At 39.3% G+C, this 14,709-nt stretch overlaps 1 protein-coding gene across 1 annotated transcript in view; it reads left to right on the top strand.

Annotated features, from left to right (window-relative positions):
• The window catches only part of LOC103030816 (galaxin), a 31,335-nt gene extending 16,905 nt beyond the window's left edge, over positions 1-14,430 (top strand). Inside the window, exons 5-11 of the mRNA XM_022679757.2 lie at positions 3,235-3,262; positions 5,973-6,040; positions 6,661-6,767; positions 9,742-9,965; positions 11,140-11,459; positions 13,240-13,296; positions 14,031-14,430. Of these exons, the coding sequence (XP_022535478.2) occupies positions 3,235-3,262; positions 5,973-6,040; positions 6,661-6,767; positions 9,742-9,965; positions 11,140-11,459; positions 13,240-13,296; positions 14,031-14,314 (1,088 nt within the window). The 3' untranslated portion in view covers positions 14,315-14,430. The remainder of the gene's footprint in view (positions 1-3,234; positions 3,263-5,972; positions 6,041-6,660; positions 6,768-9,741; positions 9,966-11,139; positions 11,460-13,239; positions 13,297-14,030) is intronic.
• The last annotated feature ends 279 nt before the right edge of the window (positions 14,431-14,709 follow it).

Genomic DNA, 14,709 nt, shown 5'->3' with positions numbered 1-14,709 from the left:
AGCCTTATGTTTGCTCTTACTATACTGTGGAGAGAAACCAACACCACATCCTGACCCAGAGAAACATGTTGTTCTGAAGCGCTGTTGGTTCTGGTTCTCAAGCTTTACCCGCTACACACTTCCTAACAGAGTTTCTCCTCCACAGAATAGTAAGGACAGATGAATGGATGTTTGTGTACCATATGTTTTGCACTATAAGGCACACAAGATTATTAGGCGCACTATCAGTGAAAGTCTATGTTATGGTCTATTTTCATACACAAGTTGCACCGGATTATAAGTCGCATTATGTGACACTAGTAAGGAACAGGGGTGTTTCCATGTTTCCCTTCTAATTTAGCAGGTCTCACTGCTGGGTGTTGGTGTTGGAAGAACTAAAGTAAAGCTAAGCTAAGTAACCAATGTGTATTTAAAAAAAAAAAAAAAAAACAAGCGCTGTTTTTATGAAGGAGTAAAGTGCTTCAGTTTATTTACAGTAAGCTAAGATTTCCAGATTTCCACTAAGGATTGGTGCAGCAGCATTAGCATTAGCAGCTAACTGCTTTTGCTTGCTGCAGTTAGAGCTAGTACAACCCCTGGCAAAAAGTATGGAATCACCAGTCTTGGATGAGCACTCCTTCAGACATTTCATTCTGTAAAACAAACTCTGATCAAAAACATGATACAATAATAAGGTCATTCCAAAGTGCAGCTTGTTGGCTTTCAGGAACACTCAAAGAAATGAAGAAAAAACATTGTGGAAGTCAGTGAATGTTACTTTTATTGACCAACCACAGGGAAAAAAATATGGAATCACTCAATTCTGAGGAAAAAAGTATGGAATCACTCAAATTGAAGGTAGAAAATAAGGACACACCCAGTCAATTTCCTTTCCCTAAATGGACACCTGCCTCAGATTAGATCTGCTTGTTAGTCTGCAGTTAAAAACACCTGCAGTCATGACACCTTGGAGGGCTGCTGGACGAATTAGAGTGGCAAGAACCATGGCTCCAACAAGAGAAATGTCTCTTGAAACAAAAGAGAGGATTGTGAAACTTCTTGAAGAAGGTAACTCTTCACGCATGGTTGCTAAAGATGTGGGCTGTTCACAGTCAGCTGTATCCAAGATATGGACCAAATACAAACAGCATGGAATGGTTGTTAAAGCCAAGCGTACTGGTAGACCGAGAAAGACATCAAAGCGTCAAGACAAGCAACTTAAGGCCATTTGTCTTGAAAACCGAAAAAGTACAACTAAACAGATGAAGCATAAATGGGAAGAAGCTGGAGCCAATGTATGTGACCGAACCGTAAGAAATCGCCTAAAGGAAATGGGATTTCAATACAGGAAAGCTAAAGAAAACCATCATTGACACCTAAACATAAAAGAACAAGACTGCAGTGGGCTAAGGAGAGGCAATCATGGACTGTGGATGACTGGATGAAAGTTATCTTCAGTGATGAGTCAAGAATCTGCATTGGACAAGGTGATGATGCTGGAACTTTTGTTTGGTGCCGTTCCAGTGAGATTTATGAAGAGGCCTGCCTGAAGAAAACAACCAAATTTCCACAGTCCTTGATGATATGGGGCTGCATGTCAGGCAAAGGCACTGGGGAGATGACTGTGGTTAATTCTTCTATCAATGCACAAGTTTACATTGACATTTTGGACAGTTTTCTCATCCCTTCAATTGAACAGATGTTTGGAGATAATGAAATAATTTTCCAAGATGACAATGCATCGTGCCATAGGGCAAAAACAGTGAAGGCATTCCTTGGAGAAAGACACATTCAGTCGATGTCATGGCCTGCAAATAGTCCAGATCTCAACCCAATTGAAAACCTGTGGTGGAAATTGAAAAAAATGGTCCACAAGAAGGCTCCGACCTGCAAAGCTGATCTGGCAACTGCTATCAAAGAGAGTTGGCACCAAATTGATGCAGAATACTGTTTGTCACTCATCAAGTCCATGCCTCAGAGACTGAAAGCCGTTATAAAAGCCAAAGGTGGTGCAACTAAATACTAGTGATGTATTTTGAATCATCTTTTGTTTATCTGTTTTTCATGATTCCATACTTTTTTCCTCAGAATTGAGTGATTCCATATTTTTTTCCCTGTGGTTGGTCAATAAAAGTAACATTCACTGACTTCCACAATGTTTTTTCTTCATTTCTTTGAGTGTTCCTGAAAGCCAACAAGTTGCACTTTGGAATTACCTTATTATTGTATCATGTTTTTGATCAGAGTTTGTTTTACAGAATGAAATGTCTGAAGGAGTGCTCATCCAAGACTGGTGATTCCATACTTTTTGCCAGGGGTTGTAAATGCCGCCTGACAGCGCTACACTGAACAACCCTGAGTGTTCCCGGGACAGGACATGAAATACGGACGTTTGGTCACCCTATTTTAAGTGCACCTTATAGTGTGAAAAATATATAGATGTTTTGAATGTAAACTCCTTCAACCACAGATGCAGCTCCCATTCTTTGGAAGGTGGTGGATACAAGCTAGCTAGTGATGTAATTTTGTGATGTTGTTAATAGCTTAAAATAAGGTTAAATAGGCTGTTGGAATGTTGAGTTACAGTAGTTAGCCACTTAATGGTCAGTTCACTTAAAATCAAATACACCAAAGCCCATTTAATATGATCTGAATATGAATTCAAACACAAACGCAAAAAAAAAAAAAAAAAAAAAACTTTTATATTATATTTTACTTAAGTTTTCCTATTTTTTTACTTTTTTACATTTAAAAACACACAGTATTCACACCAGGGCATTATTATACTACAGTAAAAATGGCCTTAGTGTTAACAGGTAGGCTACCTGTTTTAAATACCTAAAAATATATTGTTATTTTTATATTTAAATATTAAACAGGTTATTCCTGTGAATAAGTAATACAAAGTAATGTAGTTTATTATTTAAATTATCATTGTACAAATATATTACATTTCACAATATGTAATGTCCTGTTAAGCATTTTATAAAATTTTATTTAACTATTATTTATTAGTGTGATATAAATATATATTTTAATTGCATGTTTAGTTTGGGTTACTTCAGAGGTTTTCATAGTGTTTTTGTCTAACTGGGAATGCTGTGTTAGAAACATATAATGTTCATATTATTTTGTGATGCAAACTTTTTTTCTCATGTCTTAGAACATTTTATATTTTTGCAGTTATTTTAAAGGCAAACATTTTTTTTAATGTGGGCAGTAAAATCTGAATTATATGTTCTGTGTTTTCTTTAGGTATTATTTTTCAACTGCCGAGAAGGCGGTAAGTAACCAGATATTAGGACAGAGAGAGATATAAATCTCCGTTTTTCATCTTTCTTACCCTTAGGCATCACACACACCTGCCAACAACCTGTTATTACTCTGCAATCAAACCCTCACAACCACAGATCTAACTCATACAGTAGGTACGGAAAGGATTTGTTCCGAAGTTGGCCCCTCCTTTGTTATTTTAACTGTGCCGAGAAGCAAAAGCATGTTTATTTGCCTTTGGCTATAATGAGACAGTACTTAATTCCTTAACACCATATACAGTACGTTGTGCAGCCGTTTAAAATATGTTGACCTCACTGGGACAAGAAAGCACAGGTCCTAATACGTATGAAGAATCTAACTGTTTCTGAGCAGCTGGAACATTGCTGTTAAAAGGGTACTGGTCCAGAGAAATAAACCGCAGATCAGAAAATCTTGTGAAATGTGTCACGTCTCTGCCCTGTTTCCTGTCTGTCCTCGTGCCTGTGTGTTATCCCCATGTGACCTGTGCTCCTCTGTGTCTCTAGTCAGTAGTTTTCCACCACGTGTTTTTCATTTGTGGCTCCGCCCCTTCCCCAGGTGTTTCTAATTCTAATGTGTTTCCTGTTTGGTTAAATAGATCCCCTGTGCCACTTGTCGCTCGTCGGTCTTTGCACTAACCCCTGTTGTTTTGTCTCTCCGTGTTTATTCTGTGTTTCATAGCCCTAGTTCTTGATCCGTGTTTATTTCTTGTTTAGTTTTCTAGTTTCTTGTTTCTTCCTCGTTTCCCCGGTCCCCTGCTTAGTGTTTAGTTCCTTGTTCTCTCCTTATATATATATATATCCCTGCCCTGTTTAGTTTGGTTTATTTCTCAGTTATCCTTAGTTAGTTTCTAGTTTCTTGTTTGTTCCTTCTTTATGTTCTTAACTCTGTTTAGTTCTTTGTTCGTTAGCCTCCCCGTTTGTTTATATTGTTATTTTCTCTTGTTTGTTTTGGTTTATTTCGTGTCTAGTTATTTCTTTGTTATTTATATTATTTATTTATTTATTAAATTTCCCCTTACCTGCACTTGCGTCCGCCTCCACGTCGTCCTTGCACCCCTTCATGAAAAAATGATTGGCAAAATGGCAAAAACCTTTATTTAATTGCAGAAAGTGTAATCATAAACATTATATTTTCTGTTTTTTTGTGCTCAACTTAACTTCATGTGTTAATGTACATGCATTCCTGCACTTTAGTCAAAGTCAAAGTCAAAGTGTTTTTTATTGTCATTTCAGCTATATACAGAGTACACAGTGAAACGAAACAACGTTCCTCCAGGGACCATGGTGCACATAAACACAGTGTAGACAAAACAATAAGTGCAACAGTACAAAAGTGCAGACAGACAATACGACACAATACAGACAAAGAATAATAAATAACAAGACAGTGTGCAAATTATGCAGTGTGCAAAAAAGACCAGTGAGGTAGTAATTACCTCTATTTCACAGTGTGCAATAGAGTCCAGTGAGGTAGTAGGGTTTTTAGTGCTTTCCATTTTCTGGGGTAAGTGGGGTAAGAGTGTGTGTGCATGTACAGAAAAACCATCAGTTCAGTCTCTGCGGTTGAGGAGTCTGATGGCTTGGGGGTAGAAGCTGTTGCAGAATCTGGTCGTGCTGGACCGGATGCTGCGGTACCTTCTTCCCGAAAGCAGGAGGGAGAACAGTTCGTGTGAGGGATGGGTGGGGTCATTCACAATGCTGGTTGCTTTGCGGATGCTGCGGGTGGTGTAAATGTCCGTGATGGAGGGGAGAGAGACGCCGATGATCCTCTCAGCTGTCCTCACAATACGCTGGAGGGTCTTGCGGTCAGAGACGGTGCAGGTCCCAAACCAGGCAGTGATGCAGCTGCTCAAGATGCTCTCAATGGTCCCTCTATAGAAGAGTGTGAGGATGGGTGGAGGGAGACGGGCCTTTCTCAGCTTCCGGAAGAAGTAGAGACGCTGCTGGGCTTTCTTGGCTGTAGAGCTGGTGTTCAGGGTCCAGGCAGCATTAACGCAGCATCACAAAACTGTATACGGACACAACCCCCACGCCGTGACAGACCCTGGCTTTTGGACTTGTTGCTGAAAACACACATTGATGCCGATAACAGTCTGGGTGGTCCATTTTGTCTTTGGTCCAGAAAGGCTACTTTTTTTTAAAGAAATGAAAGCCACGTTTCTGGACCAAAAACAAAAAGAACCATTCAGACTGTTATCAGCATCAAGTCTGACCGCAATACACTGTGTTTCCACTGTGTGAAAGTCCATCCCATATTCTTTGGTGTCCAGAGAGGTTAATGCTGCCTCTGGACATGGTGAACATGGTTAAGGCTTCTGTTATATATATGACTCTGTATTGATCTGTGAGCTTAATGTTGATAAAGGTGTTTAAAGTTATAGTAAATATTGTTAAATGCTGTTTTTTTGATGCAGTGCATCTAAAGGGTCAGATTGCTCCTCAAAGCCTCAGCCTTTCATGGAGACTGCTTTTTTTTTGCGTACAAGCACCTGTTGACATAGATATTATAAATCATATTTTTTAAATTTAGGGCTGAAAATGAACAATTCAAAAATATGGTTCTAGTTGTTCTGAACTTCAGTGCAAAACCATAACCTCCAACATATGAGCTCTAATGTGGTAAATAACTAATCAAGAGTCCTATATTAGCTCTAGCTCTTCTGTGTAAGTTCTAATAATGTGTGTTTTTGTTTTTAGAAGACAATCTAGTGATATTTCTGAAGACCACAGAGTTCTCAACCAGCTTAGAAGCAAGAGAGTTCCAGGTATGGCAATGCCTTTTATCATTATGAAGTGTTTTATTGGTCATTTTGTTTGCTAAATTTCAGACCTCAAAAATAATAACACCATTTAAAAAAAAACAATAAACATTTTATACTGTGAAAGCTATGGACAAATGCACCAATAAAAATGGACAAAATTGCCAACATTACATAATAAATATATGTAGGTATAGTTAAAGGTTATCAGTTTTACTCTCTTCACCTGGAGAAAATTGTGCATTAAAAAATATATATATATTTTAATGGCCAAATGTAGGAAATAAAAAATACGTCCATGGCTAGTTGTGTCAGAATAATTGCATTATCAACAAATTATACAATATATGGACATATATATGGACATGACATTAATAGTTTTATGTTAAATTAGCAAGAAGAGCTCATTAATGTGAATGTGCTGGTATGACACAGTGGAATTATTTTCTTGTTTTTTTTCATATGTATATTATATTTTTTTTTATATTCTGATTCCAGTGTACACATAATTTTAATAATATAAAGTTGACTGATTAAAATTAGTTTAATTAATATTGTCTTATATTTTGTCCAGTGGCATAAAACAATAACCTAGTCATGGCTACCGGGGGTCTAATCTTTTTCAGGCTTATCTCAGTTTACGGATCTGTACTGTGGATCAGAACTGTATGACACAAACATCCATATTTGCTGTTCAGACAAGCTGTTCTCAAACGAGTACGGCCTTGCACAGGTGAGAGTCTTGATTAATCCTGCTGTGAAAAAGGCACGGTGAGGTGAGAGGATAGGGATGACATCCCTAAGGAAAAAGGTCATAAGCTGTTTTTTCTACATCTGGATGAGCAGCTTTTTAACCACCTACAGTTGCAACCCTTTGTGAACCCTTTGGAATTACTTGAAATTCTGCATAAATTGGTCATTAAATGTGTTCTGATCTTAATCTAAGTCACAACAATAGACAAACACAGTCTGCTTAAACTAATACCACACAAATATTATATATTTGCATGGTTTTATCGAACACAACATGTTAACATTCAGAGTAAGGGAGAAAAAAGTATGTGAACCCCTAGACTGATGACTTTTCTAAGAGCTAATTGGAGCCAGGATGTGATGAGATTGGATGTGTTGGTTAAAGCTTCCCTGCCCTATAAAAAAACACACATGTTTTGAGTTTGCTGTTCTTAAGAAGCAGTGCTTGATGTGAATCATGACTCACACAAAACAGCACAAAAAAGACCTACGTTCAAGAATTGTTGACTTGTATGAAGCTGGAAAGGGTTACAAAAGTATCTCTAAAAGCCTTGATGTTCTTGACAGATGAAAACAAAATTGAGTTGTTTGGAAGGAACTCACAAAGCTGTGTGAAGAAAAAAGGAACAGCACACCATCATCAAAACCTCATCCCAACTGTAAAACATGGTGGCGGCAGTATCATGGTTTGGGGCTGCTTTGCTGCCTCAGGGCCTGGACTGATTGTCGTCATCAGCGAAAAAAATAATTCTCAAGTTTACCAAGACATTTTGCAGGAAAACTTAAGACCATCTGTCCACCAACTGAAGCTCAACAGAGGATGGGTGATGCAACAGGACAACGACCCAAAACATAGAAGTAAATCAACAACCGAACGGCTTCAACAGAAAAACATACGTCTTCTGAAGAGTCCTGAGCTCAACCCAATTGAGATGCTGTGGCATCATGACCTCAAGACAGCCACTCACAACAGATATCCCTAGAATATTCAGCTGAACTGAAACAGTTTTGTAAAGCGGAATGATGGTCCAAAATTCCTCCTGACTGTTCTGATCTGCAACTACAGGAAACGTTTAGTTATTAAACTCAAAGGTTCACATACTTTTTCCACCCTCACTGTGAATGTTAATTAACATGTTGTGTTAAATAAAACCATGCAAACATATTGTTTTTTGTAGTATTAGTTTAAGCAGAATGTGTTTGTCTATTGTTGTGACTTAGATGAAGATCAGAACACATTTAATGACCAATTTTTGCAGAAATCCAAGTTATTCCAAAGGGTTCACACACTTTTTCTTGCAGCTGTAGACCAGAGGTGGAAAATACCTTTTCTCAGGCGACACACTTGGGGCCCTATTTAACACACTGCATGGGTGCACAGGCACATCACTGTCAGGTCTTTAGTCTGTCTGCTTCTTATGTCTGTGTTATTCTCAGGTCTGTGTTTCATTCCCAGTGTTTTTCCACTCACCTGTGTTCATTTGTAGCTCCGCCCCTTCGTCCCAGGTGTTTCCTATTCCCTGTGTGTGTGCACCTCTATTTAAGGTCCGTGTTCCATTTCCCCGGTGTCGATCCTTGTACGTTTATCGTCTGTCAGTGCTCCATGTTTTCCCCAGTTTCCTCAGTCCTGTTTTCAGTAAGTCCCTGTGTATTTTGTATTTGTTTTCGTTAATAAATCCCTTTTTGTTTGCATTTGCGTCCGCCTCCGCCTCCGCATCCTCCCTGCACCCTCACCTGACAATCACGATGTTCATTGCTGTCTTACAACCCGTGAACAGTCTGTTTTTCTGGCTTGCATCTCCACTGTTTACATAGCAAAGACATTTGTGAATATAAAGTCATATGAAAAAGTTTGGGCACGCCTATTAATCCTAATCATTTTTAGTTCTAAATATTTGGGTGTTTGCAACAGCCATTTCAGTTTGATATATCTAATAACTGATGGACACAGTAATATTTCAGGATTGAAATGAGGTTTATTGTACTAACAGAAAATGTGCAATATGCATTAAACCAAAATTTGACCGGTGCAAAAGTATGGGCACCCTTATCATTTTATTGATTTGAATCGTAACTACTTTTTACTGACTTACTGAAGCACAGAATTGGAATGGTAACCTCATTGAGCTTTGAACTTCATAGCCAGGTGTATCCAATCATGAGAAAGGGTATTTAAGGTGGCCAATTGCAAGTTGTTCTCCTATTTAAATCTCCTCTGAAGAGCGGCATCAAAACAACTCTCAAATGATGTAAAAGAAAGATTGATCAACATAGTTGTTCAGGGGAAGGATACAAAAAGTTGTATGTTGGCTGTTGCAAACACCCAAATATTAAGAACTAAAAATGATATCTTCAGGTACATTTTTGGAATATTGCCATCTCGTCAATGGAAAACACTGGTGTGTTACTGACTGATTAGAACCCTGTCAACGGTCTACCATCAGAAGTTCTTTGCTATCTTAGCAACAAAGATACACCACTTGCAATCAGTATGTGAATTAGGCCACTCACTGCACACACACACACACATGGACATGCAGCCAAACCCAACTTCTACATCGACAATAAACAATACAGAATAAAATAACGTACCTTTGACGAGCAGGTCAGATTCCTCTGCTGAGAAACGCAGAAGCACTGCACCATTAAGATACCAATCCGCCAAAATCAAAGCACACCTGGCTCTTAAAGAGAATGTGACAGACTTATTAGTTTATTTTACATTACACCCAACATTACAATACACCCATGATTAATTAAAAGAATTAGTACATGACTTTTGCGCATTTGGGCCGTGCAAGGTGTAGTCAAACCAGTTAGCAGAAACTGGTCTTGAGTATTCCATGCCTCCTTCCATTATTATCATATTTTCTCATTTTTGTATGAACACACAGCTGATGCATTTCTCGCCCTTGTTTTACTAAGGTGTGTGTGTGTTGTGCTGTGTTGTGCAGTGCTGTGGTGCAGAGGTGTACCAGCTGTCAGAAGTGGGAGCGCTGTGCTGTGATGGACAGCTGTATCGAGACCAGCCGGTCGATGCCATCTGTTCTGGTAAAGCCGCGTACTCTCCGCTCAGCTATACTGTATGTCGGCAACATGCTTACCTACCAACTGGCCAGCAGTGCTGTGGGAATAACACCTTTGACCCTGAAAAAGAGATCTGCTGCAATGAACACAGGTATACCCATTACTGACACAGATGTGCAAATGCACACACACACACTCTAGTCCCTGTAGAGAAGTACTGCCAATAAATACATACCTATTTACATCATACTCAAGGCTAGGGGTATAAAACTATCATTGAGCTGTGGAATGGTTGTGTTCTCTTTTTTTTTTTAATAATTTTATTTCTAATTTTTCCCATTTTTCTCCCCAATTTACACGGCCAATTACCCAACCCACTCATTAGGACTCCCCCTATCACTAGTAATGCCACAACACACCAGGAGGGCGAAGACTAACACATGCTTCCTCCGATACATGTGAAGCCAGCCACCGCTTCTTTTCGAGCTGCTGCTGATGCAGCATTGCCGAGCAGCCAGCGCGCTTGGAGGACAGCACAGCGGCTCGGCTCCGGTACATCAGCTCACAGACGCCCTGTGCTGCAGACATTACCCTAGGAGTGATGTGGGGAGAGAGCGCCATCTACCCACCCAGAGGGAGCAGGGCCAATTGTGCTCCCTCTGAGCACCGGCAGCTTGATGGCAAAGCTGCATGAGCTGGGGTTCGAACCTGCGACCTCCTGCTCATAGTGGCAGCGCCTTAGACCGCTGGACCACTCGGCGCTGGTTGTGTTCTCTTTAGGATGATGGAGCTCCATACAGTACTTTTGGATGGATTTAGACTTTTTATTTTTTGTTTTATTTTAGAGGAAACAATGAATAAGCAGGTGTTCCAATACTTTCTGGTGTATGAATGTGATTATTGTAGACTGCACAAAACACATATATTACATAATTAGAGTGAAATATACTCATAGGTTGCATCCCAGCAGCTTTTGTATATGCTGGATTTGTGATACTAAATTTGTTGCCCTATCAAGCCACAGAAAAAGAAAGTATCCTACTAAGAAATGCCATTTGGAAGCCCTTCCATGAAAGGCAACCCTCTAAAGTCCAGAGTGGATGATCTCTCACGAAGAGATACTCTACCCAAAGGAAGCACCTGAGTCTTTTTTTTATAAGGCAGCATAGGGAGCATTTTTGCACACTCTTGTATCAAGGCAATGGGTCTAATCGGTCTACGCCTGTAATCATTACATATCTGATAAGCTGAAACATAATGGTTTAAATATTAAACAAAGTGATGTATTCAGTATGAAATCAAGCTCTATCTCTCTGTTCTCTCAGGCATAAAAGGGTAACGGCGGATACGACCTGCTGTGGTTCTCATGCTTACAGTCCCAGCAGCGGTAAACACAAGTGCTGCTCTGGTCACCTCCACGACCTCGCAAACAAAGAGGAGGTCGGATGCTGCGGCACTCTACTGCTGACCAATAAAACGGAGCAGCGCTGCTGCCACTCAACGGCAAAAACTCTGATCTACGATGCCCAGCCCGGACATTCCTGCTGTGGGCACCTGTATTACAGCCATTCCCTGTGGAGCTGCTGCGCCGGACGACTGATTCCCGAGCCAACAGAGAACAGGACTGGAACACAATCATCAGAAGGTAGATAGATACAATAGATATTAAAGTTGTCCTGAGCGGACACGCACAGAAACACAGACTACTAAGAATGAAACTGTAACCACAGAATAAAACAAAGGTGCCAAACAAATTATGCCTTGCAAAATACTGACCACCTCATCTTTGGATGAATGAATGGTTCCATAAATAGCTGTAGGAAGTGTCAGGTTACAATGCCATTGAAGTGAAAGATAAACATGTCACACATTGTTGTTGTAGGGTTTCTTATCTGTAATAATTCATCCCAGACAGCTTCAATATTTTTACACAGTTCCTGCATTTTTTGCTGGAAGGGGTGGAGTGTCAATAGCTGGTCCAAAACCATCCCACACATTTTCAATCAGGCATAAGCGCTGCACGATATTGGACAATTTGATGTCACATTGTTTTTGTTTTTGGTGATATATATCACAATATTAAACAATGCAGGACCCATGACAGAGATCCAGACTGACCAAGAGGCTGAGTCAGCCCTTTAGAGTCAACCAAGCACTGAAAACCTGAGGAAAACAGCAAAACAACAATAATCAAGCATTTAAATGGCTTTTTAAAAGGTTTTCTGGGATTAAAAGTGAATCTGTATCTGGAAATGTCTGCGCAAAACTGTGAGGAACTGAGGTGCACAGCTTTGGATAGGCTGCCACTGCTTAAAAGCACGTTTCCAACCATGTGGAGCCCATGCGGTTACCTCGTGTTTACGTCCGCTCACTCTCCCACTCGCCCACTCCCACTCAGAATACTGTGTATCTACTTCTTGTGTCAAGAATCAAAACCTTTCAACATGACATGCTTGTTTTTTATTATCTTAACATTGCACGTCCTGCGATGTGACTATTGCTCATGTGCACATTGCAATGATAATGCTTAAACAATATATCATGCAGCCCTACCTGGCATAGTGTCCTCAAGACAAGCTCTTGAGGAAAGACAGCAGTATGTGGACAGGCATTGTCCTATTGGAATATTTCATTGGAGTGTTTGTTTAGAAAAGGTAGGGCCACTGGTTGTAGGACCTCATCAAAGTGCCTGTAATGGAGACCAAAGAGGATGGGATGAGGTGGGGAGTTGGACATGATGCTCATCCAACTTCACTACAGGACCTCACTAATGCTTGTCTTCTCACTGAATGCAATCAAATCTTTACAGTAGAGCTCCAAGAAAAGCAACATGAACTCTATTTAATATTTCTGATTTAGAAAGAAATCATGAATGAGGTGTCTCAATATTTTTGTTCACATAGTGTGCAGGATTCTCATCCTTAAGAACAATAATTCGGTAACACTTTACTTGATGGTCCATTTGATGGCCTCTTTGATGCTCAACTAACATTCAACTAACATTCAACTACATGTCTATTAAATGCAAATGAACTAAAAGGTGAGAGTAAATGATTCTCTATTGACCTTACATTCAACTCTAATCCAAACACTTATCTTAATATTTTAGGTTTGGGTGTAGGGTTAGATTTTAAGCTTAGGTTAAGGTTGAGGTAAGGGTTAGGTGTAGGGTTCGATTTTATGGTTGATTAAGGGTTAAGGTTAGGGTTAGATGTAGGGTTAGATTTTCTAGTTGATTAAGGGTTAAGGTTAGGGTTAGGTGTTTGGTTAGATTCTATTGAATCATTTACATTCAACATAGGGTTAAGTAAAATTTTATGGACATTCAATTCAGTGTTAGTTGATTGTCAGTTGAGCATCAACAAGACCATAAAATGGACCATCCAAGTAAAGTGTTACCAATAATTGTATTTTTCTCCCTGCAGATTTCACACTTAGAGCGCTGACGGATTATAACTTTTCTGATATCTGCGACCTGCCAGGTAAGGCCTGTTTCTACTGCAATATTATATAGATAATTATCTATTTTGGTGTTTTTTTTTGGCTACACACAGCAGGTGAAAATTGCCAGATCTGTTACATATCCAATTTGTAGCAATGCGACTCGGTCTAAACAGCTGGATCGTAATTCATGCACCTTTTATGTCAAAGAGAAGGGAACAAATGCTGCTTTGAGATGTAAAATGAATAAAGGCAGTGAGAGAGGGGTTCAGTGGTGATATAGGGAGGTAACAGAGCTTAAAAATATGTGAAATCTGTTCTCATTTTATTAAAGTGTGTTACAAGTATTTCTAATGAAATGGTAAACGTGACCACAGGATATGGATGCAGCTTCAGTTTTAAAGAAAAATAAAAAAGATAAAAACTGATTTAAAGGAGGGACACAAATCTAAGATAACATGTTCTTTTTGCAACAATATGAAACCACTTCTCAGTGATGAGCCAAGCTGCAGCCACTGGAACCATTTGATAGCTCCTGTGATTTTTGGCAAGGATGAAACCGAAACTTCACTTGAAGCGCTGCTCAGACAAATGTCAGATGAATGCTAACTTTTCAGACGAATGTCAGATATGAGTCACAATATAAAGATACTATGAACTGCCTTAAATAAACATCGGATTTGGCGAGGAAAATAAGATTTGGGCCTCTTCATCTGCTGTGTGAATGTAGCCTTTGTTTTTTAAATTCTGTTGAATTTGTACTGTGTTTTTAAAGTGATGTTGGGGAGGGTGAAAAGCGCAACAGTGAAGGACGATCAGCGCTTTGTTCTCCTAGCAAATCCTCTGAAGATTCAAGGGAATAAAGGTGCCGTAATGGTTCTTCAGGGAAACCCTTTTGTAGTCGGCCCCCTGGCCCACTGCAGAACTCCGGTTCTGGAGGAAAACAGGACCTACCTCTGGAGGAAAATCACTGGAAAACAATATAAGCCTCTTTCAGACATTACTGACTTGGCATCCCCTCTTCATTCTATCACAGATTTCTGTAACAGCAGCTATTAGTAGTAGGCAGAAATAAATAAATCATATTACTGTAGAATCCAGCTGTGGATGCTCTTTACTGTTTTTACTGATATCACTGTACTGTACTTGTATGCGCATTTGTCACATAAAGTTTTACAAACAATTAAATGTGTGTATTGGTCCAGTTATTTGTTACAAGCGTCTCTGAGGTCAAATCAGTTTTTTGCATTTTTTCCCAGCATTTTTGCCCACAATGATACAGGGCAATGAGCACCTTATAAATTATTCTACAGAGTAGAAAGCTGAAAATCCTCTCTTTTCAGATATCAGTGCGGACTCCAATACATTTGGTTTACATTACACTACATTATTTTTATCAATAGAATTTTAATTTAGATGATAAAAATCTTAAATGCATAACTGTACTCAAGTAA

Source organism: Astyanax mexicanus, chromosome 9 (genome assembly GCF_023375975.1).
Source record: "Astyanax mexicanus isolate ESR-SI-001 chromosome 9, AstMex3_surface, whole genome shotgun sequence".
NCBI lineage: Eukaryota > Metazoa > Chordata > Actinopteri > Characiformes > Acestrorhamphidae > Astyanax > Astyanax mexicanus.
The sequence above is the reverse complement of the archived record's forward strand: the minus strand, read 5'-3'. Positions and strand labels throughout refer to the sequence as shown.